Source organism: Sorex araneus, chromosome 2, assembly GCF_027595985.1.
Source record: "Sorex araneus isolate mSorAra2 chromosome 2, mSorAra2.pri, whole genome shotgun sequence".
NCBI lineage: Eukaryota > Metazoa > Chordata > Mammalia > Eulipotyphla > Soricidae > Sorex > Sorex araneus.
In genome coordinates this window covers 18,211,901-18,236,197 of record NC_073303.1, presented here as the reverse complement: position 1 = coordinate 18,236,197, position 24,297 = coordinate 18,211,901, and the positions used below count along the sequence as shown (strand labels likewise).

General features: G+C 54.2%; 1 protein-coding gene and 1 pseudogene across 1 annotated transcript in view; one reads left to right on the top strand and one right to left on the bottom strand.

The window, feature by feature from the left end:
• Positions 1–24,297, bottom strand: part of KIF13A (kinesin family member 13A) — a 77,185-nt gene that overhangs the window by 36,814 nt on the left and 16,074 nt on the right. The window contains exons 9-20 of the mRNA XM_055124321.1: positions 21,359–21,469; positions 20,278–20,412; positions 17,061–17,191; positions 15,545–15,631; positions 15,288–15,454; positions 9,026–9,239; positions 8,426–8,588; positions 5,964–6,104; positions 5,268–5,417; positions 3,193–3,354; positions 1,812–1,985; positions 386–537 (exon numbers count right to left, since the gene is read on the bottom strand). Coding sequence (XP_054980296.1) covers positions 386–537; positions 1,812–1,985; positions 3,193–3,354; positions 5,268–5,417; positions 5,964–6,104; positions 8,426–8,588; positions 9,026–9,239; positions 15,288–15,454; positions 15,545–15,631; positions 17,061–17,191; positions 20,278–20,412; positions 21,359–21,469 — 1,787 coding nt within the window. The remainder of the gene's footprint in view (positions 1–385; positions 538–1,811; positions 1,986–3,192; positions 3,355–5,267; positions 5,418–5,963; positions 6,105–8,425; positions 8,589–9,025; positions 9,240–15,287; positions 15,455–15,544; positions 15,632–17,060; positions 17,192–20,277; positions 20,413–21,358; positions 21,470–24,297) is intronic.
• LOC105943204 (elongin-C-like) lies at positions 21,799–22,788 on the top strand (annotated as a pseudogene).

Here is a 24,297-nt window from a genome sequence, read left to right as displayed (position 1 = left end):
AGAGAGGAGAGATAAAGAGAGGAAGAGCGAGGGAGGGAAAGGGGGGGAGGGGGAAAAGGAGAGAGGGAAAGAGGAGGAGGGGAGAGAGGGAGAAGGTGAGAGAAGGAGGGAAGAGAGAGGGAGAGGGGGGAGAGAGGAGAGAAGAGAAGGAGAGAGGGGGAGAGAGAGGAGGAGGGGGAGGGAGAGGGAGAGAGGAGGAGAGAAGAGAGAGGGAGAGGGGGGGAGAGAGAGGAGGGGGAGAGAGGGAGAGAGAGAGGGAGGGAGAGGCGGGCTCAGAGAACACAGGCTCAGAAGGAGAAGCCTGGCGGGCAGCTGGGGACCAGGTGCAGTTCCTGCCGGTGACGTGGCACGGGGTGGCCGCGGCGGGCGTGTCGCGGGCACTCACCTGTCGTGCAGCGTCCGTGTCTTGGCGTGCAGCGAGCCGACCTCCCAGAGGGCACTCCCGTTGCCGGCGCAGCGGTGGCCCCACACCTCGATGGCCAGAGCCCCGTCGGATATGAACTCCAGGAACTCCTCCGTCACCGTCACCACGTAGTCCTGGGCGTGGGGAGGGGAGACAAGGACGTGGACGGGCACATGCGGGGAACGTCCGCTTCACCTCCCACTGCCTCGACACGCACCAAGTCACAGGCGCCCGAGCCCGGCCTAAAAGCCGTTTTGTTCTGCTTTTCTGGGACCCCGCAGCCCGCGGGGTGTGGAAGGGCTGTCGGGCGTGACGTGCTCCCGTCATCCCTGCCTCTTTGTTTTGCTTTTTTGGGTCACACCCGGCGATGCTCAGGGGTCACTCCTGGCTCTGCACTCAGGAATTACTCCTGGTGGTGCTCAGGGGACCAATATGGGATGCTGGGAATCGAACCTGGGTCGGCCGCATGCAAGGCAAACGCTCTCCCCGCTGTGCTACGGCTCCCGCCCTCATCCTTTCCTTTCCCGAATGTGGACCTGCCTCCCTCTGAGGGCTAACTGTCCCTCCTCCCGGCTCGGTCTTCTTTCACTGTCTTGGGGCCCACCTGGCAGTGCTCCTAGTCTGTGCTCAGGACCACACCTGCTGCTGCTTGGGGGAGTTGCGTGATGCCAGGGACCCCCACACTAGGGTGAGCTGCAGGCACCCCCCTGGACGTGATCTCTCATGCCTACAAGAGTCTTGCTTTTCTCCCCTCAGTGCCAGGGGCGGGGTGGGGCATGAGGGTTAGACTCAGCAGTGCCCGGGAGGCCACATGGCATGGACACTGGACTCAGGGCCGCCCCCTCTGGACAAGGGTTTCCAGCCCTTTGGCAATATCCCTGTTCCCTAATGGCTAACTTTTTTTGGGGGGAGGTGGGGGGTTTTTTGGGTCATACCCGGCAACGTTCAGGGGTTACTCTTGGCTCTGCACGCAGAAATTATTCCTGGCACTGTTCGGGGGGACCATATAGGATGCTGGGGATCAATCCTGGGTGAGCCGTGTGCAAGGCAAACACCCTCCCCGCTGTACTCCGGCCCCTCTTGGGCAACATTTTTTTTTTTTCTTTTTGGGTCACACCTGGCGATGCACAGGAGTCATTCCTGGCTCATGCACTCAGGAATTATCCCTGGCTGTGCTCAGGGGACCATATGGGATGCTGGGATTCGAACCCGGGTCAGCCGCGTGCAAGGCAAACGCCCTGCCCGCTGTGCTATCACTCCAGCCCCTGGCCAACATTTCTAAATTAGGTGCAAAGCTGCTTGCTGCTGCTGCTGCTGCTGTTAGTCATTCTCAGGGGTGAGGTGCCAGGGGTCAAACTGAAGCCCGAGTTCCACCCCGGCCCCGGCTCGTGCTGGAAGGGCTCCGCACCTTGCAGTGGGAGAACGTCACTGTGTACTGGGCGTCCTTGGACTGTGGGGACGGCACCTCGGGGTCCACCACGGGGGCGGCGACCGTGGATTCGCACTGGTCCCAGAAGGTGTATTGGCAGAAGACGAAATTTGACAGGTTTAAGGGCAGCCCTGTGGCCTCTTTGATCTTCACCTGAAGAGATTTTGGTTTTATTAATATTTTTTTTTGCAAAGCAAAGAGAACAACCGTGAAGGAAATATTCACTGAGGTGCCCTCTGCAAAAGCACACAGCAGAAACGACACCCGCACCCGCATGTTCACTGCAGCACTGTTCACAACAGCCAGAATCTGAAAACAACCCGAGTGCGCGAGCACAGACGACTGGTTAAAGAAACTACGGTACATCTACACAATGGAATACTATGCAGCTGTTAGGAAAAATGAAGTCATGAAATTTGCTTGTAAGTGGATGGACATGGAGAGTCTCACGCTGAGTGAAATGAGTCAGAGGAGGGACAGACATAGAAAGACTGCGCTCGTTTGTGGGATTAAAAAAGAAAAAAAGAAAATGTAGTATGAGACTAACACCCAAGGAAACAGAGGTCAGAACAATGATCCATGATTGGAAGCCCGCCTCAAGAGCTGGGGGAGAGGGCAGTTGGGATAGAGAAGGGATCACTGTGACAACGATGGTTGGGAGGGACGGCTCTGAATGGGAGATGTGAGCTGGAAGTGGGCAAAGGACCAAACATGATGGCCTCTCAGTGTCTGTATTGCAAACCATAGTACCCAAAAGGAGAGAGACAGAGAGAGAGAGAGACAGAGAGACAGAGAGAGACAGAGAGAAGAGATGAGACAAGAAGAGAAGAGGAGAGGAGAAGAGAAAAGAGAGAAAGAGAAGAGAGAAGTGAGAAGAGAGATAAAAGAGAAGAGAGAGAAGAGAGAGGGGAAAGAGAGCGAGCGAGCAAGAGAAGACGCCTGCCACAGAGCTGGTTGGGGGGAGACAGGGGACACTGGTGGTGGGAAATCACACTGCTGTGTGTTGGTCACTGTGCGGACTGAAACCCAATCAGAAAAGCTTGTAACTGTATCTCAGAGCGCCAAGGTGATTCAATAAAACGAAACAAAGTAACAATTAAGAAAGGAAAAACCAACAAGGTGTCCTCTTCGTGGAGCACGGCCCACTGCAGTGTCATGAAAGACATACATACGGCCCGTGTCTGCCCGGGTCCTGCTCTCCCCCCCACCCCCGCCCCACTGCCCGCCGTCCAGTGCTCCCGGGCTCTGGGCGTCACTGCGCAGCATCCCTCCTGCCGGACGGTCTCCTCTGGCCGCCTCCCAGGGGGCCTGGGCGGGGTCTCCTCTGGCCGCCTGGGGGGGGGCCTGGGCGGGGACTCACCCGGCACGTCAGCTTGCGCACGCGGTGCAGGCCATCTGCGCTGCCGTCCCCCACCTCCAGGCTCCCACTCTCGCTCGAGTTCTCAGAGGAGTCATCCTCTGCCAGGCGCTCGGGGACGGCGCCCGTCACGCGCATCACCTCCACGTGCAGACGGCCGGCCACCTGCGGGAGCCAAATGTGACCTAGACCCCGGGACCCCCGAGACCCCCAGGGCTTCTTGGTCTCTGCTCGGCTGCTCCTCTTTGGGCACGGCCTGAGGTGCTGCCTGTTTCCCATAACCGTAGGGGTCCCGGCTGGGGCGGGGAGGGGGAGGTGGAGAGGGGAACGGGGTAGGGGTAGGGGGGAAAAAAAGGGGAGGGGGAAAGGTAGAGGGGGCAGGGAGAGGTGAGGGGGAGGGGGAGAAAGGAGGTGGGGGAGGGGAAGCAGGAGGAGAAGGGGGAAGAGGGGGGCAGGGAGAGGGGGAGGAGGCACTCTGGGTGTTGAAGGGGACGCAGTGTCACCCAACACAGAGAGATCCAGCCACATGGTCCCTGAGCACTGCTGGGGTGGCCCTGGGCCAGCTCGGGCACTCAGGGCAGTTCAGGGATCAAGCAACGGGTACCTTTGGCTCCGACGGCGTGTCTGACAGAACTGCCAGTGGGCCCCCAGATCTCCTAAACACACACTAGACAGCACCCCTCCCCCTCCTCCCCCAAAAAAACCCCAAGGAAGGCACTTGTGAACTACAAATGAAAACTGTGTGGTAGGAGACCCACAACAGACTCCCGGAGCCGAGCAGCTCACTGCAGAGATGCCTCCGGACTTCAAGCCAGGCTGACGTCACGGGGGCCTCAGGACAGGGGCAGGCGTCGTCTCCACCTGCCCCCTAAAAACCCTGGTGGCCGCCAACTTCCAGAACCCAGTGAGAAGTGCAGGTACGCGGGTTCCATGACGGCAGGCTCGGGCCCCAAGGGGAAGGGGATGGGCTGGTCTTTCTCCTCTCCCCGTCCCCATGGGACCCTGAAGGTCACACTCACGAACTGCCTCTGGCTGCCACTTAAGCTCCTTAACGGTCATGATCCAGAGACATACAAAAAAATCTCTGAACAGGGGCCAGAGTGATAGCACAGCGGGTAGGGTGTTTGCCTTGCACGCGGCCGACCTGGGTTCAATTCCGGGCATCCCATATGGTCCCCCAAGCACCGCCAGGAGTAACCCCTGAGCGACGCTGGGTATGACCCAAAAAGCAATAAATAAATAAATAAATAAATAAACTAAATGACCTTAAAAAAAAAAATCTCTGAACAGAGTAGCTCACTGCAGAGATTTCTCCAGACCTTAATTATCTAAAATTTTTGAATTCCAAGAGCGCTCGGCTGCACGTTATATTTTGCTATTCATAACAAGCAATACAAAAGAGAGTATGGAAGAGGCTGTCTGCCATAGAGGCAGGGAGAGGGTTGGGATGGGTGGGGTGATACTGGGGACACTAGTGGTGGAAAATGTACACTGGTGGAGGGATGGGTGTTCGATCATTGTATGACTGAAACTGAAACAGGAAAGCTTTGTATCACGGTGATTCAATAAAAAAAAAAAGTTGTTATAATAATTGTTTAAAATCGTCACTTCCATGAGTCAGGAAAGTAGCTTAGTGGCACAGCACATGTCTCAGACAAATAAGACCCTAGATTTGATCCCAGACATGAAAAAAAAAATGAAACCATGAGCTGATTTTGATATCTGACTTGGATACAGAGAGAAAATAAATGAAATCTTGATGATTCATGCCAGTTTCTGGATCAGCATCAAGACTGTATTTGTAAGTGGCACAGGAAGAAGGGTCCGGGGTATTTAAAAGTGGCCGGAGAGAGGGTATAGGGTGAAAGCTCTTGCATTACACACCAAATATGGTGCCCTGAGCACTACTAAGAGTGATCCCTTGGTCCAGAGCCAGGAGCAAGCAAGCCCTCATCATCGTGCCTGATATGATGCCCCCAAAATAAAGGGTTGGGGGTGGAAGGGAGAAAAAGGAAAAGAAAAACCATCTCCCCTCCCCAAAACGGAAACCACTGTGTCCCGGGCTGGCTTGTCCTTACCTCCCCCTGCTGGCTGATGATGGGAACTGCATACTGAAGCTTCACATCACAGAAGAGGCACTCCAGGAAGACATTGGCCACGCCAATGAGGTTGTGATTCTCCTGGGCTTCATAGAAAGGGTCCCCTCGCTTCCCACAGAGCCTCTTGGCCTGACGGGGAAGGCAGACAGGCAAAACCCAAGCATCAACTGCCCCGTTACGAACCATCGCCACCGAACACATGCTAAAGGCGTGGCCAAGTAAGCGGGAACACCACCAAATGAGCCCCTGGGAGGGGCTTTGGGGTGGGGGAATCAGTGTTGGCCCCCAGCTTTAGGACCCTGCTTGCGGGACTCTGGCAGCCCCCCTGCGGCTGTTCCCAGCTCAGTCCGTCTGAAGGGGCTCCCTTGCCAAGATTCCAGGGCTAACTGCCCTCGTGGGATGAAGCCGCTGCAGGTTACTCTCATCCTGCAGCGAGGACCACGCTGGCGGAGCATGGACGGGGGGTTAACGGATCCTGAAGCCAGGCTGAGGGCTCGCCGAACAGCACACCTGGACTATGCCCCCTGCCACGTTGCTAGAAAAGCCATCGAGATGAAGGCAGCAGAAGCAGGACCGCCCCGCGTGTCTGGTCCTTGCACTTACCCGCCTCCGGCCGCCCCGCCCCTCCCAGTCCACCTGCAACTCTGCCCCTTCCCCTGGGTGTGCGCCACGTACCTCGGGGACTTTCTCCTTCCACTCTTGGTAAAGGTCCCGCATATCGATGAGCTTGTTCTCCAGCTTCTCGATAGTCCAGACCTGGGTGCTCTTCCCCTTCCGTCGCACCTGGATAGCCGGCTCGCTCACGATGGCCCCCCGCTGCGGGATGAGGGGACACAAGCCAACGCAGCAAAGCGCATTAGGAGGCTTTATTTATTTATTTATTTATTTATTTATTTGCTTTTTGGGTCACACCCGGCGATGAACAGGGGTCATTCCTGGCTCATGCACTCAGGAATCACCCCAGGCGGTGCTCAGGGGACCATATGGGATGCTGGGATTCGAACCCGGGTCGGCCGCACGCAAGGCAAATGCCCTACCCGCTATGCTCTTGCTCCAACCCTTTATTTGAATTTTTAATCGAATCCCTATGAGAGACAATTGCGAAGTTATTCATGACTGAGCTTCAGTCACATAGTGTCCCAATACCCACCCCTCGATCCACCAGTGAACACTTCCCACCACCCAGGTCCCCGGTGTCTCCCTCATTAGGATGGTTCAGAACTGTTACAGCCGCAGGTGTGAGAGGTACGCTGCACCAAATAACACACATGGACACAAGATGAAATGCAGTTGTTTTCTCCCTCTCTTTCACGTACACCCATACACACACTTCTTATTTCTTTACAAGCAGAACCAAAGGGGAAAATAACTTCATTTCCTACCCCCCCCCATCTTCTCTTCACTGTTTTGCAATAATTTTCTTGTGTGGTCAAATATTTCCCATATACACAATGGGATAAACTATTCTCTTATTCTCTTGCTCTACATTGTGCCTTTTTTTGTTGTTGTTGTTATCATAAAGGCCACACTATGATAAGCATAAATGTAGAAAGAGCACACACATTTCATACACATCTCTCTGGCTATGTTAGAGCATATTTTTCTTTTTTAGGGTCACACCCGGCGATGCTCAGGGGTTACTGCTGGCTCTGCACTCAGGAATTACTCCTGGCGGTGCTCAGGGGACCATATGGGATGCCGGGGATTGAACCTTAGTCAGCTGCATGCAAGGCAAGCGCCCTACCCGCTGTACTACTGCTCCAGCCCCTAGAATATACTTCTTAAAGGAAAAGCACTTGGGTAAAAGACGAAAACCCAGCCAGTCTCAGGAGATGGTCCTGAGGCATCTCCAGCTTGCTGGAGGGAAATGTAAATGGAGGAAAACAAACATTGATTCTTTTGTTTTTGTTACTTATTTACTTAATTATTTATTTATGGGGGAGGGGGAGACCCCGACTCTGTGCTCAGGGATCACTTCCTGAGCTCTTCCTCCTGGCTCTGAGCTCAGGGATCACTCCTCGAGGGGCTTTGATGGCCATATGGGTTGCTGGACAGAACTTTGGTCAGCCGAGTGCAGGGCAAGTGTCCACTGTATTAGATCCAGCCTCTGAGCTTCTGTTTCTTTCTTTAAAAAACACCCCCACCCCCAACAAAGAGTCTCCCCACAGGAACAATTCTTCAAACTGAAATGAAAAACTTCCAAATGACTTCAAAGAGTCCTTCAGTGTATGTCAGACATGCACCCCACAACCTTCCTACCTGTAGGACTCACTTTTCAGACCACGCCCTTAGCAAACATACACAAAACCGTCCTTCCAGAAAAGGGCATTTGTTTATTTCTGGTTTGGGGCCCAAAGGGCTATTCCTGCTTCTGTGCTCAGGGGTCACTTTTGGTGGTGCTCAGGGGACCATGAGGTGTCAGGGACTAAACGGAATCAAGGCAAGTGCCATCACCCTGTACTGTCTCTCTGGCTCAAAGAAGAGGAACAGTCATAAAGAAGGGAAAAGCAAGCAAAAGTACTGATATTCCAGGGGGCTGGAGCGATAGTACAGTGGATGGGGGTTTGCCTTGCATACTGCCGACTACGGTTCGATCCCCAGCATCCCATATGGTCGCCTGAGCACCGCCAGGAGTAATTCCTGAGTGCAGAGCCAGGAGTAACCCCTGAGCATTGCCGGAAAGCCAAACAGAACAAAACAAGACGCTTATATTCCAGTAAATATTTCTATTCTGTATTCTAGAATATCACTTAACTCTAGCTTCGCTATTTGAAAACAAAGTACTGAAATGATAAGTTGTTTTATCTTCATTTTGGGGTCACATCTGCAGGGCTCGGGATTTACTCCTGACCCTGTGCTCAGGGATCACTCCCGGTGCTGCCCAGGGGACCACATGGGGTGCCAGGGACTTTTGCATGTGTGCAAGGCAGAAGCTCTGCCCACTCTGCTGTCCCTCCGGCCCTGAGGACAAGTCCTTCAGCCCCCGCCTACTGTGATCAGGGTCAGCACCATCCGCTGGCACCCCCTGACAGAGCCAACCCTGGCTCCCGGCAGGATGGCATCAGGGATGCCTGATCCTGCCTCACGACGCGCCCGCCCGCCCGCCCGGCGCCCACGTTCCCTGCACCCGTGCCTACCTTCCTGTTGGCACTGAGGTTGGCGGCGGGGATCTGCAGGGTCACCTGGTAGTCCGTGAGCTTGCTCATCTCCTCGGCGAGGAAGTTGGCCTCCCGCACCAAGGTGTTGGCTTTCACCAGCTGCTCGCGCAGCTTGGCCAGGCTCTGGCGGAAGAGCTCGTCCCTGTGAGAGAGCAGACGGGGACCCGGGAGGGCTGAGAGGAGGAGAGTGCGGGCCGGCAATGGCGCACACCGCAGCGTTAGAAACGCCTTCCTGGCAGAGCTGCTCATGCGAGCTGGTGGTTCTGTGGCCGGGCGTCACTGAGGCACGGCCAACACGTGGGCTGACGGAGCTGTAGGATGCCAGTGTGGGAAAGTCGTGTCCTTGGGGGCCAGAGCGACAGCACAGCGGTAGGGTGTTTGCCTTGCACGTGGCGGACCTGGGTTCGATTCCCAGCATCCCATATGGTCCCCCCCCACACCCAGCACTGCCAGGAGTTAGTCCTGAGTGCAGAGTCAGGAGTTAACCCCTCTGCATCGCTGGTGTGACCCAAGGGAGGCATCCCCGGGACAGACGCGGGGCTCTGGAGCCCGGCCCGGCCCCGGCTGGGCGGCGCCTACCTCTCCTCGGCCCACTGGGTCACCTTCTGCTGCGCTGTCTGGCAGCTGTAGCCCAGGCGCTCGGCGCCGCCACTCTGGCCCTGGCGCTCGGGGGACAGCTGCCGGCGGAGCTGCTCCAGCTCCCGCTCGTACATGAGCCGCTGCTCCTCCAGGGCGCTGCGCTTCTCCTCCAGGTACTGCTTCTCCAGCACCTGCACCACGTTCTGCACGGGGTCTGCGGGGGCAAGCGACAGGGTGGGCCGTCCTCAGCGGTGGTGGGGGCTGAGCAATGATGCCGGGCCCGGCCCCTTCCACACGCCGCGGCTGCCTGAGGGCCCGGGAAGCCCCGGGATGCTGCTCAGACTTTGTCTCCCGAGGTCTGGCTAGATGCTCTGTTCAGAAACATCCCGCCGTCCCCTGGGCGACGGTCTCCCGGGGGATGGGGTCTTCCTCATGTCTCGGGAGATGCTTCAGTGGAGGCAGACGGGAGATGTGTGAGCCTGTCTGTTTACATTTTTGTATATTTTTCTTTTTGGGTCACACCCGGAAATGCACAGGGGTTACTCCTGGCTCTTCACTCAGGAATTACTCCTGGCGGTGCTGAGGGGACCATATGGGATGCTGGGAATCGAACCCGGGTCGGCTGTGTGCGAGGCAAACGCCCTACCTGCTGTGCTATCTCTCCAGCCCCCGAGCCTGTCTGTTTAAAAAACTAAACAAAAAACCCCAAAACAAAACCACCTCTCGCCAGCTAGGTCAACGTCAACGATGGAGCCTATGAGATGGGGTGTTGACGGTCAGTCAGTACCTCTGTCCATATGCTCCTGGCATATGGCTGTGGGCTTACAGTTTGTATCTCAACCATAAATCTCCCAAGTTTCTGTAATATGCAAGGAAACGGAGAGATGACGTTTCAAGATACTGATGGCGTCCTGGGGTGGAGGTGAGGGTGGGGATTTGTGTGTCTGACAACTTCTCAGGCGTTAATATCTAAAAGGCAATGTACTTGTGAAAACGAGCAATTAATTTTGCTTGTCTCTTGCTGCAGACGTAAAGATCACCAACAGGAAACGCCAACGGGGGCACCTCAATGCGTCACCGTTCTGACTGGTTCACTAAAGGTTCATCGGTCATGGCAGGACATTAGCTTGGCCACGACCAATGTTTTGGATGCCAGGCGGTAAGAAGATGATGAGCACATGTGTGGGCAAGTGCACGGACCGCGGGGACTTTGCCTGTGAAGTCCATGTGCATGGTCACCATCCTCCAGGAGCCAGAGATGAGGGGGGACTCCACATATGTGCTATTGTCTGGTGCTACCTGTGTCCCCTTCCCACGGCTCTCAGCTTAGTTCCAAGACAGGAGCCAGGGATGAAGATGACGGCATGAGCCTTCATGTTGCCTTTTGGCAGCTACCATGTGGCTTTCCCAAAAAAGCGTGAAACAGGGAGTGAAATGAACACATGATTTGTACTGATTTTTCTCCCTGAGAGGTAGAAAAGATGGCAGGTTAGCTCCCCCCCCCCAAAAAAAAAGGTTAAATAATGCAAACCAAAAAGCAGCGAGCGTTCAAAACACACTCACAAGATGTGCAGGTTTAGGTGAGTTGTTTTAATAAAAGTCACAGCACAATGTCAATAAGAACTACTTGCTACGACTCTCACAAAAGGCACGGTCACCACTGCATGCGTCATTCAGTCACTCTTGGACCAGATGGACCAGGGGATCATGTTCCCATTTAAGTTGCTTCTGTTTTTAGCGGCAGCACTCAGGGGTTACTCCTGGCTCTGCACTCAGGAATTACTTCTGGCGGCGCTCAGGAGACCATATGGGCTGCATGGGATTGAACCCAGGTTGGCTTGGTGCAAGGCAAATGCCCTATCCACTGTACTATCGCTCCAGCTGCGGAATGTGCCCGTTCTAAAGACAGGAAGAATCTCCAACAAAATTTAAGACCACGAAGATAAGACATGTCAGGGTTGGTTTTAACTCAGATCAGAGGTGTCTGGGACAGGAGAGAAAATTAGTAGTAAATTGCTTTAGAAATCTGACCTCTAACGTTTGTCCTGCTCAGAGCTAGTCCTCAGGTAAGTGGAGTCCCCCCCCCCCCCTATTTTTAAGTACTTTTTTTTTCCCACTAAAATTATGAAATCCAGCATTTTCTTTTTTCAGGGCAGAATAGCTACCTGCCCCGAGGTTCTGAGTCATACCCAGCAATACACAGGGATTACTCCTGGCGGTGCTCAGGGGACCATATGGGACGCTGGGAATCGAACCTGGGCCATCTGCATGCTAGGCAAACGCCCTACCTGCTGCGCTGTTTGCTCCGGCCCCCAACCCCGAGTTCTGACTTAGCACCCTTAAAATACACGACTTAGAAAGCTGGCTGAAAAATCCCCTTGCGAAAGGGCAGAGTTCTTCCTTCGAGTACATTCTCTGCACGCCAAAGGCCCACCCTTCTGACAGAGCCCTGTCACTTCTGTTCCTTAGCTTGTTCTTTTTTTGCAGTGCCTCCCGCCCCGCACACTGTGGGGACGGCCGATCCCGGGCGCCGCCGTGACCCAGCAGCAGAGACCGCCCGGCCCCTGCATGAGCCGCAGGCCCAGGTGTCAGACAATGCAGTGGCAGGGTGGGCAGGGTGCACTTTTGAGGTCCCCACTCTCTCACGCCCAGTATTTTCCAACACTGCATTTACTTCTCTACTTGGGATCCAAGTTTCATAAAGGGGTGGAGGTGTCAGGCCCCTGGCTGTCCATTCAGAGCTGCTAGGGGCCACGCAGGGGCTAACGCTCATGATAACTTTTAGGGGCTCCGACTTTGGGCTCGTGAAACTTTCCCAGAGAAAAGCAGAAAGTATTACAGAGCTAACTTTTGGGGCCGGAGCGATAGTACAGCGGGGAGGGGAATTGCCTTGCATGCGGCCGACCCAGATTCAATCCCCGGCATCCCATAGGGTCCCCTGAGCACTGCCAGGAGTAATTCCCAAGTGCAGAGCCAGGAGTAACCCCTGAGCATCACTGGGTGTGACCCAAAAAGCAAAAAAGAAAAGAAAAAAGAAAAATAAAGTAGAAAATAGGCCCTTGTATAAATGCACTTTTAGGTTTTCTGCTAAGAAATGAAAACTGAAGGGAAAAAAAAACCTGAATAAGATGAGTCATCTCGTCCTGATTTCCACTTGTTAGTCAGAGGGGGAAAAACACTCACGATCCCGAATGCTGGGGTGCCAGGGGTTCACCCCGAGCATCCGCAGTGGGGCTCAGTACTGACTGTGAGCTGCTATGGGACCGAGGGACAGAGTGCCTGCCCCAGGCTCTGTCAGCAGGGGTGTCAGTGGACAGGAAAGAGTGAGCCAACTCGGGGGCAGGAGGTGCCGGGGTGTATCTGCTGGGGTCCGCACGAGTTGGCTTTTGCTTGGGGGCTTGGGGCCAAATGAGTTTTGCTCAGGCACTATTCCTAGACCTGTGGACTTGCCCAGCCCCTGATTTCGTGCTTAGGGGTCGCTCTTGGCAATGCGCCGGGGCCCAGAGTTGGTGCCAGGGATTGAACCAGGGTTGGCTGCATCCGGGCCAGTGCCTGAACCCTGCACTCCCTCTCTGGCCCGGAGCCTTTCCGGGCTGGATGTGCAGCCACATCACAAGACCCCAGGAGCACCTCAGGCGTGGCCTCGGTGGCCCCCAAGCACCTTACGTCAGCTTTGAGGAAGCGCCCCTACACAGGAAACACCCCGGACCTATTCCTGGTGCTGCTGTGGTGCAGACTGCTATGGGGACGGGGGCCCGAGAGAGGCCAGGGGTGAAGCACACGAAGAAACTGACTTTGCTCTCCACACACATCTGAAACGTCTTCCACTGGGCCACATCTGATAACGCTTTCAGTGTCATGAGCCCGTCTCCAGTCCTTACAGAGAAGACTCGGAAACGATCTTTCTAACTAGCAAGCCCGCCTGACCTGCCCATATGCCCAGCACAGAAGCCAAAGGCTCCTCGAGGGGCAGGGCAGAGTTCCAGGGCCCTGCGCTCTCTTTCCCCGGAGTGAACGGCTTAAGAGGCAGCGTGCCTGGTGCAGGAGGGCAAGGAGGCGGGGTTCTACGAGGAGAGGAAGGGAGAGCCCCCCTGCCCTGCCCCCTTTAGCACTTTCTCGGCTTTGTTCATTGCCTCTGTATCTGGCTGGAGCTGTGCTGTGAGCTCAGCCCTCTCTGGCCGTGGGGATGGGAGGGCCCATGCGGGATGGAGACAGTTAGAACCCAGCCACCCTGCAGGGACATGGACACAGGGGGAAGAGCTGCTTCCCCTGGTCTGTTCTTCACTTACGAGTGACCGTGGGCCCCGTGGGAACAGGAGTGTGTGTATCTACAGATACTAGATTTGCCTGTTTTCTTTGGGGGGTGGGGAGAGGGCAGGCTGGTGCCTCTATCCAGCATTGCTTAGGGCTCATTCCCTGCTCTGTGCTCAAGAATCATTCCTGGTGAGGCTGGGGGCGGGGTGAGCGGGGGGTGCCGGGGGGGATCAGATCAGGGTTGGCTTCGAGCAAGGCCAACGCCCTACCTGCTGTGCTATTGCTTCAGCGCCCCTGCTGGGGTCTTAAGCCAGCGGAACTGGGCTTTTGGGCATCACTGACTCTCGAGACGCACGAGTCCATTACTCGCGTCTATTTCTGGGACCGCATGGGGGGAGACACAGCGGACGGCAGCCCAGCAACGAGTGGGACTGGGGAACAGTCACCAGCTTTGCCCCTGGGAAGGGGACGGAACTGGGAAGCGTGGAGAGAGGGGCTTTAATCGAAAAGGGAACAGGCCCCGGTCAAGGTCACAGTGTCTCTGTCAGGCAGGAAACAGCCGCTTGCTCCCAGCCACGCTGTTAGAGTTTGCCAGAGCCAGAAGCAAAAGCACCGGCCAGCGACGCTGCCTCGAGCAGCCAAACTCCCTCATGCCGCCGCCGGCCAGAGCGACCTTTCTCCCACCGCTCGTGGACGGTCTTCGTCTGAAACCACAGCAGAGGGAAGAGAATCTTCAAATAGGACCACCAAGGGGAGGACCACCAGGCGGACAGGCTGAGGACCGGGAAGTGACCTGCCGGCAGACGGGGACTCGCATGAACGCGGCCAAGCCAGCAGCAGGAGGACCTGAGCGTATCTGTCGTCGGTGCCTGCCCCTCGCTGCCGGCCCCCCACACCACACCTCCGGAAGCCCTCTCCAGGGGAGACAAAGTCAACGCCTGCGAAGAGCCTCCATCCGAGATATGCCAGGGGGACGCCGGAATGACCAGAGTCTGCTCAAGACTCGCTGGCAAATTTCATGACTTCCTCTCTCCTAACAGCTGCAAAGTGCTCCACTGTGTAGACGTACCCAAGTTGCTTTAACCAGTCATCTGTTCTCGGGCAGTGGGTGGACACGGAGAGCATCACGCTAAGTGAAATGAGTTACAGAGACAGGGACAGACAAGAAGGGCGAGACGCTGGTGCCCACCGATGAACGGATGCAAGCCCGGAGGTAGGCGAGAGACGGGGTGGAGTGGGGGTGGGCGTGGGGGAGGGGTAACCAGTGACTCGGGCAGACTGTGGAGTGGGCTCGAACTGCCCGTGGCATTTACAGCACAATGCCCCGGCAGCTATCTCTGAGCTATCTCCGTTGGCTTCCTCCGCAGATCCTGGAGGCACGCTCTGTGGGGCTCTGCGCTCCGCTGCGGGGCGCAGACACTGGGATGAGGAGACGTCTGAGCCGTCATCCCTCAGGGATGCGCTACGGCCGTGGCGGCAGCAGCCTGGCTGGCAGTGCTTACGTAGCGGGGACCACACCTGGCGGAGCTCAGGGCTGACGCCGCATGGGGTGCCGACCATCCAACCCGCTGTGCTGTCCCTCCTGCCCCAGGAGCACTGGAGAAATGAGAACACGGGACTTTAAAGGGGACCCGCATCTCCCATCCCGAGCGAGAGCCCTCCAACCATCACTGGCTTAGTGGTCCCTGCTCTATCCCAGCTGCAAACCGTAACACCCCAAAGGAGAGAGCGCGTAAGAGGGAATGTGCCTGCCACAGCGGGGGGTGGCGGGAGGGATACTGGGATACGGGGTGATGGAGAATGGGCACAGGTGGAGGGTTGGTGGTACTCAAACACTGTATGACTGAAATGTAATCAGTGAGTTTGTACGTCTGTAACTGTCGCTCCCGGTGATTCATTAAAATAAAAAAAAAAAAGAAATAAATTTTAAAAAGCGGACCAGCCACTTCCTGGGGGTCCCAAGGGCAGAGGCGGGCCCCGGGGCGCCCCCGCGCGGGCCTGGGCTCACCGTTGCTGTTGAGCGTCTTCATGATGACCTCCATCTGTGCAAACTCGTAGTTGTAGTCGGGCTCGGAGGATGCCTCGCTGGCCGCGTCCAGGTCGTGCTCGGGCGGCCCCGCTTCCTTCTCAAAGTCCTTCAGCCAGTCCCGCCGCTTCCGCGTGGGCAGGTTGATCCTGGGGGGGGGCGGGGAGGAGCCCGCTGGGTCTCGGCTCACCGGGAGCAACGGGGGACTCAGCCTACGGCAGCGGCAGGAGATACCTTACCTGAAAAAGTGGTTATTTCCCCACAGGATCCGGTCGCCGTGCCACAGCTGGGCGGTGCTGCTCAGGGGGGTGCCGTTCACGCAGGACCTGAGGGGACACTCGGGGGTCAGCTCGAGGGCACCGGGCAGCCAGGGAGAACAGGGAGCTCTCTGTGTGCCCATGAACACTGTTGTAAAATGTCATTTAGACTATCTGATGATAAAAATACGTCAAGGCATCATTTATTAGAAATTAAAATATAGGGGCTGGAGCGATAGCACAGTGGGTAGGGTGTTTGCCTTGCACGTGGCCGACCCGGGTTCGATTCCCAGCATCCCATATGGTCCCCTGAGCACTGCCAGGAGTAACTCTGAGTGCAAAGCCAGGAGGTAACCCCTGTGCATTGCCAGGTGTGACCCAGAAAGCAAAAAATATATATAGATAGATAGATAGGATTCCTATTCTTAAATTTTTATATATTATGGCTTGGATTGAGCATAGCCCAATGATATCTGCTTGTTCCAGGAACAGGAAGAGCCTCAAATCGTTCATTCTGGGTTCTGAGGAAGAAGTCTGACCATCTTATTGGTGGGCGGCCACGTGGTCTTTTGACGTCATTGGGCTACATTTGCATGTGACAGGGACAAATGGAGACGTTACTGGCGCCTGCTCAAGCAAACAGAAGATTAACGGGATGACAAGTGATACAAGTGATGGCTTGGATTAGACATTTTTGCATAAAATGGAGCTATTCACAGTGCACTGATTACACGGAAGAACTAACTGTTCAACAGGTTCATCTGTCAGGCACCGAGCAACGGGCTTGCCTGTTTGCAACTGGTTTTTTTTGTTTGTTTAAATTTTTAAATGTTACTAAATATATTTATATCATAAATTGATCCGTTCAAATATCTAATTCACTAGCTTTTAGTCTTTATTCTTACTGAATCCCTGTGAGATACAGAGTTGCAACGCTATTCATGGCCGGGTTTCAGTGATACAGTGTTCCACACCCATTCCTCCGCGGGTGGCCCCAGTTCCCCCCCCAAGACCCCCCCATCTGGCATTATGACGTATGCTTGCAACTATTTTTTTTCTTTTTGGGTCACACCCATTGATGCTCAGGGGTTTCTCCTGGCTCATGCACTCAGGAATTACCCCTGGCGGTGCTCGGGGGACCATATGGGATGCTGGGAATTGAACCCTGGTCGGTTGCGTGCAAAGCAAACGTCCTCCCCACTGTGCTATTGCTCTGCCCCTATCTTTCCAACTATTAATGTGTTCACCATATGAAAAACATGGAAGTTTGGGCATCTTTCCCGCGCTCTCTCGGCCCAGCAAGGCAGAAGCAGCCCCCGAAAGCGGCGGCTCCCGGCACCTGCCATCATCTCCCGCTCAGAAAGCGAATCCCCGCGGACACGGGCAGCTCCGGCTGCAGTGTAAGTGAGTAAGTGAGAGCGGCAGCAGGATGCGCGCTGGGGCGACAGGGGGCCGTGTGCCCTGGGACAGGCCCCCGGGACAGGCTCCCTTTGCTCACCGGGCATTGGCTTTGGGAGTCAGAGTCACGTCTCCGTCTGCCGCGATGTGGATCTCACAGTGCTCGGGCTGGATGCCGATACCGAAGAGCTGGATGTCCTGGGACGTGTCCGCACCCACTCTCGTGTGGTCCTGGGGCAGACGAAGGAGGAAGGAAGCCACGCTGACAAGGAGCGCGAGGAGGATGTGTCCTGCCCGGTCGGGGTGACCCAACAGCTTAGGTGTGGCAGCAGGAAGCCGCTCAGAAGAGGGCGCTGGTGCCCGGAGGATGGCACCCAGACAACACCGTGGGTCCGACTGGGACTCCACACACAGCCTGCAATCCTGGCGACCACAGGCCACCTGCTCAGACACATCGCTCATTGGTTTGTTTGAGGCCATCCATGGTGGGCTCGGGGCTTACTCCTGTCTGTGTCCAAAGTCCACTGGAAGTGCTCAGGGGACCATACGGGTACAAGGGATCCAACCAGAGGCTGGCCACCTTGACCCCTGCACTGTCTCTGACCCCATCCTCTCTCTCTCTCTCTCTCTCTCTCTCTCTCTCTCTCTCTGCACTGTCTCTCTGACCCCACCCTCTCTCTCTCTGCACTGTCTCTCTGACCCCATCCTCCCTCTATTTCTCTCTTTGCACTATCTCTCTGACCCCATTCTTCTCTCTCTCCCCCCCCCACACAAACAAAAAACAAAACAAAACAAACAAAAAAAACCAGGACAGTATTATCCATTTAAACTATGCAATAAGATGCTCTTCAGGTTCACTAATGGAGATGCTTTGAAACATACACTCAAATGAGAACCATAGAAAACCCTATTTTCTTTCTTTCTTTCTTTCTTTCTTTCTTTCTTTCTTTCTTTCTTTCTTTCTTTCTTTCTTTCTTTCTTTCTTTCTTTCTTTCTTTCTCTTTCTTTCTTTCTTTCTTTCTTTCTTTCCCTCGTTCCCTCATTCCCTCTCTCCTTCCTTTCCTCCCTCCCTTACTTCCTTTCTGCTTTTTGGATCACACCCGGCAATGCTCAGGAGTCACTCCTGGCCCGGCACTCAGGAAATACTCCTGGCGGTACTCAGGGGACCATATGGGATGTCAGGGACCACACCCAGGTGCGCTGTGTGCAAGGAAAACGCGCTCCCCGCTGTACTCTGGCTCGGGCCTGGGAAAGTCCTGTTTTCAACATGTGATCCCTCGTGACTCGGCTCACGACTCGTCTTTTTGCTTCTTTTCTGTCGTTCTAAAAATCATTTACGTGTAAGAATAACAGTACTGCCCTATCGGAGTTTGAAAATTAAGATCTCTGAAACAATTCCATCCCTCTTAGTCATTCCTCACATGAAAACCTCTTAAGTTTATGTGTGGCTTCATGGTAAGTCAGAGGTGATTTCTGCCATGTTTATCTCCCTGGGAAAACTGGAGAGGATGACTGATCAAGGAGGCACGTCGCTCCCATTTGAGATTGCTCTCTAATGCGTTTTGTTGCTTTCCTTCCTTCCCATTTTTTGTTTTTTGGGTCACTCAGGAGACCATGCCGTGTTGGGGATAAAAGCTGGGTCTACAGCATGCAAGGTATGGACTCCAGCCCACTGAGCTAGCAACCTTTAAATTTTATAAGTTAGCTCACAATATTTGGTTACATTTAATATTCAAACACCAATCTCACCATTACACCTCCCCACCTCCATATTTTGGATGTTTCCATCCCGAATCCCAATATCTGCCCCAAAGCAGAACTGAAATAATATATTTTGTATTGTTTGTTATGAAAAACTGCTGAAAATGCTACAAAAAAGTATCCTTAGAGGAAAGAGAAAGTATCTCCTCTCCTCTTCCCTCCCCTCCCCTCAATTTCCTCTCCTCTCCTCTCCTCTCCTCTCCTCTCCTCTCCTCTCCCCTCCCCTTTTCTCTCCTCCTCTCCCCTCTCCTCCCCTCCTGTCCTATCTCTCCTCTCCTCTCCTCTCCTCTCCTCTCTCTCCCTTCCTTCCTCCCTCCCTCCCACCTCCCCTCTCTCTTTCTCTCTCCCTCCCTCCCTTCTCAGATTTCTCTAAATAACGTTATTATATTTTGGGTCCAGAGAGATAGGGGTTAAGGCCCTTGCCTTCCACGTGACTGACCCTGACTTAATCCCCAGCACGGCATGATCCCCTGAGCACAGAGTCTGGAGCAACTCCTAAGTACTGCCAGGTGCGACCCAAAAAACAATGGGGCCAATATTCTTCTTTAAAGACAAACTGAAGCAAAAACAGCCCTGAATGTGAGCTCAGGTGCCCGTGTCATCTGGGGAGCCCGCATCAGTGTCCATCAGACGCCCTATTACAAACACATGTCTGAATTCTCACTTAGCATTCGGCCCAGTGTCCCCTAAAGTGAGGCCCAAGAGCCCCATGAGACCCCAGAAGGCCCTTAACAGCAACGACCAGATGCTCTTCGCCTTTGAGCTTCCACTGGACCATGAGGACGGGGGTGTTTCCACAGGCCACCTCGTGGGCATGAGGTGCCCGCTCTGAAGATGAACTTTTATTTATTTAGGCTTTTTGGGTCAGACCTGGTGATGCTTAGGGGTGACTCCTACCTCTACATTTAGGAATTACTCCTGGTGGTGCTTGAGGGATCATACGGGATGCCGGGGATCGAACCTGGGTCAGCTATGTGCAAGGCAAACGCCCTTCCTACTGGACTATCACTCTGGCCCCTTCAGGTGAACTTTTAAACCGGATGTAAAAGTGTCCTGAGGCTTGCGGGGGGGGGGGGGGGCGGGGCTTGGGTGTAGCTTCAGTGAGCTGTGCAGTGTGGCCAGAGGCCACCCTTGAGGCCAAAGGGCCAAATCCCAAAGGCCAGCGCCCTCTCCACACTTGCAGGGTGCTGGGGGAACCCAACACGAAAAGACGTACAGACCCCCGAGCCGTCAGGGTGCTGAGAAGGACTCCTGAGCATCTGCATCTTTGCCGCTGGACCCAGAGACTCTCAGAACCCTTGTTGCCAAGGCCGGGGCCCACCCTGACACCCTTGTGGGCACTCACAGGGGATCAGCCCCTGCGCCAGCCCCCGTATCATACAGGACAGCCGGCGTCCAGGCCCAGCGGGGACCCACAGAACCACGAACGCTTGGACACGTTATGACGGCGAGGCTGGACACGGAGACTGAAACCACGGGGACACGGCCTCAGGCTGAGTGGGCTCGGAAGGCGGCAGAGCGGCCACGGCCGAGCGCCGGAGGACCCGCTCGCTTACCTTCAGGTAATAGACCAGGAGCTCATTGAGGGCGGGGTCCGCGTTCAGGTTGACGAGGTAGCACTTGTCATCCCCCACCTTGATGCCCGACGTCTCCAGGGAAATGCCCATGCTCTCGAGCTGCCGCTGCCTCTCCTGTGTGGGGCAGAGCAGGGGGGGACGGACGCTTATTCCACCGCTCGGTCCGCAAGGTGCGACCATGCACAGTCTATGGTATTGCCTTCAAGCTACTTGACGGAGAGAGTCCAAAATTCCCGTCATCAAAAAGATCAAAATGTTTATGGAGGAGCTAGAGCGATAGCACAGCGGGCAGTAGAGCGTTTGCCTTGCACACGGCCGACCCGGATTCGATTCCCAGCAACCCATATGGCCCCTGAGCACTGCCAGGGGTGATTCCTGAGTGCAGAGCCAGAAGTAACTCCTGTGCATCGCTGGGTATGACCCAAAAAGCAAAAAAAAAAAAAAGTTTATGGAAAGCACAGTGGACAGATTCGCCACACAAGCACGTGCACTCTCTCTCTCTCACACACACACACACACACACACACACACACACACACTCACAGGTTATATGTCCTTGGTTCACATTTCATCTCCTTTGTATCTGAAGGGATTTTCAAATGAGCCCCAGGAATCAAATCCATGGAAAAAACTGTTATGTGCTAGATGTTTTAAACTCTGAGTCAATTCCCATTAGCATCCTTGCTAGGTCATCTAAATATCACTAAACAGGGTTTCGCTGCCACGTAAAAGGCAGGCTGGGGGCGGGGCTGGGAGACAGAGCACATGGCTTGCATGGGTGAGGCCCTGGTTTGATCCCTAGTATTGTGAAAATAAAAGAAAAAAAGAAAGAATGGCAAAAAGAAATAAAAATATTACAGATACTTCTTCCTGCCCAGCACTTGGCAATGCAGGAAGTGCAGCTGAGGAAAGGTGACAAGTCAGTGTCTGAAATGGCTCTTTGCGTGCGCCCAGTCGGCAGAAAAGAGATTCCCAGAGACTTCAGCAGCTGTCAAGGGCTGCACAGAACAGACAGTCACGGGGAGAAGCCCAGGTCCCGGGCGCTGAGTGGGAGGCTTACCTGTGCAATTTCCTCTGTTTTCCTTAGCTTCTCCTCCCAAGTCACCGTGAGTTCTTTGATCAGCTTTTCAGACTCTTCAAGCTTCTCCTTCAGCTCAGGGGCCTTCATAGCCTGGAAAAACGGAACCAGAAATGACTCGATTTTCTCACTTTTTTTCCCCCCCCACCGTGATGTGGAGGACAATCATTTATTTTTCTTCTGCTGCAGATACCAACCAACCGTGCGCTGGAAAGCCACGCTATTGGGGCGGGTGTTAAATCCTTATTAATCAAGTGAAATGGGAGATTGAAAGACTGATACTCAGTCCAGGAGAAAGAGTAATACAAGTATCCTGAATTAAAGTGATAGAAATCGCTCCAGAGGAATTTTATCCGGCATACTTAAATTTCACACTGAAGGCCCTAAGGATGCTAAAGGTCACCTTCAAAATCCTGCGCTAGATGAAGAGGAAGACAGGTGAACAAAGAACCGCATCCCTCTCCACCCAGTATCGGCCCTGCCTGACACTTTCTTATTTGTTTGATCTCCTGTTGATTCTTCTTTTGATTAGAATACCTGGCAGATCGGAAAGTATTTAACCTCCAGACCCGGGGAGCAAGGAGGAATTTAGCATGTCCCCGCCTCTCCAGATTACTTGAGCGATCAAGGCTTTCTTAGAAGTCTATGAGAAGCAGACCTACCAAAAAACTAGAAACTCCCAAATTTTCTCTGGAAGTAAAGTAGGACTTCCTAGGAACACAATGGATGGAAAAGAGAATGGTAGCTGTGAAGGCCCTGATGCTTTTTTTTTTTTTTGCTTTTTGGGTCACACCCGGCGATGCACAGGGGTTACTCCTGGCTCTGCACTCAGGAATTACTCCTGGTGGTGCTCAGGGGACCATATGGGATGCTGGGAATCGAACCTGGGTCGGCCGTGTGCAAGGCAAACACCCTACCCGCTGTGCTATTGCTCCAGCCCCGGCCCTGTTGCTTTGTAAGTGAAATTAATACCCTCGGATGGCCAGGAGTTTACTGTAAAAAAGAACAGGCGTTAACATCGGGAACAATAAAAGCCAGGCTGACTGGGCCAGGTCAGTTTGCTGAAAATGAAACCAATGAAGTCAATTTTAGATAGATCCCTTCACATATACCACCTACAAGTTTCGTTACACTAACAGCTTGACTGAGATTCCTCAATTCCCAATCGTGCCTAAAACTGCACTGGGCCTCTGTTTTTTTTTTTTGGGGGGGGGATCACACCCAGTGATGCTCAGGAGTTACTCCCGGCTCTGCATTCAGGAATTACTCCTGGCAGTGCATGGGGGACCATATGGGATGCCGGAGGTTGAACCCAGGTTGGCCGTGTGCAAGGCAAATGCCCTGTCCGCTGTACTATTGTCCCGGCCCCTGCCCTGGACCTACTGATGGCTGCAAATTTACTGGATTGTTGAATAACTTATAATAAGCTGTTTAAAAAATGAAAAAGTGGGGCTGGAGCGATAGTACAGCGGGTAGGCCGTTTGCCTTGCACGCAGTTGACCCAGGTTCGATTCCCAGTGTTCCATATGATCCCCTGAGCACCCCCAGGATAGATTCCTGAGTGCAAAGGCAGGAGAAACCCCTGAGCATCACTGGGTGTGACCCAAAAAGAAAAATATATATTTAAGGGTCAGAGAGACAGCTCAAGGAACTGAAAATAAGCAGGTGGCATGGGTTCGATCCCTGGCACTGAATGCTCCCCTGAGCATTGCCAGGAGTGACCCCCCCAAGCACAGAGCTAAGACTAGTCTTCAAGCACAAGTGTGGCCCCCAAACAAAAAACAAAAAACAAAAGAAACAAAACAAAAGAAACAAAACAAAACAAAAAACCGCTGCAGAGATGCCTTCAGACCCTGTGCCAGGCTGTCTTAACCGGGGGCAACTTGAAGCGGGGGTTGGGGGCGAGTGAATTTCCCCTGAAAGCTGCTTGCTCCCACAATCCAAAATCACCACCAAGCCCCTGGCCTGGCTCCACCATCTCAAGGTGGACCTCACCGAGATAATCTGCTGAAAATTTGGATACGTGGCTTTTGTGCCTGAAATCTCCAGGCTTTCTCGGGGTCGGGATGGGCAACCGCCCCCCACCTCCCTGTACTTCCGGAAGCCTCGGCAGTCACATCCACACACACCCCAAAGCTGACACCCAATTAAAAAGCTACTCCAGCCTTACCATCCCAATAAGAATACCGAATGCCCTGAACAAACATCATGACCTCTTAGCACCTGTGTTGCAAACCATAATGCACAAAGGAAAAGAAGAAGGAGAGCAAGAAGGAAAGTGCCTCCCATGGGGGAGAGGCTGGGAGTGTGGGTGTGGGTGGTGGGGGACAGTGGTGAGAAAACAGGGGACATTGGTGGTGGGAAATGTACACTAATGGGGGATGGGTGCTGGATCATTCTATGACTGAAACCCAGTTATTAATATCTTCGTAATGGTCTGGCTCGCTGATATTCAACTTAAAAAAATTTTTAAAAGAGTAATGTGGAGTTCATGCCCAATTCAATCAGCTTAGTCAATGGCTGAATAAACAGCAGTACTCCTACATTAAAAATCAATCAATCAATCAATCAATCAATCAATCAAAGACATCTGCCTTGCCCGCAGCCGACTCTAGTTTGATTCCCCTGATGACACATAGCCCTCCAAGCACCCTGAGGAATAAACCCTGAGCACGGAGTCAGGTAAAGCTGTTGAGTATCAGTGGGGTGTGGTACAGAACCCCACATCCTGCTGCCACCCCAATCAAAGCCTCCCGCCAGGTCCCCTGGGACTCCTCTGTAATGACGCAGCAGCAGCCAGTCTCTGAGCTGTCCTCCTGCTTCCCGGTCTGCGTGTGACACGCGGTGGCTTCCTGACGCCCCACACAGAGTGAGCCCCGTGGCTGCCGGCCCCTGTGTGGCCCCACCGTGATGGCCCCTGA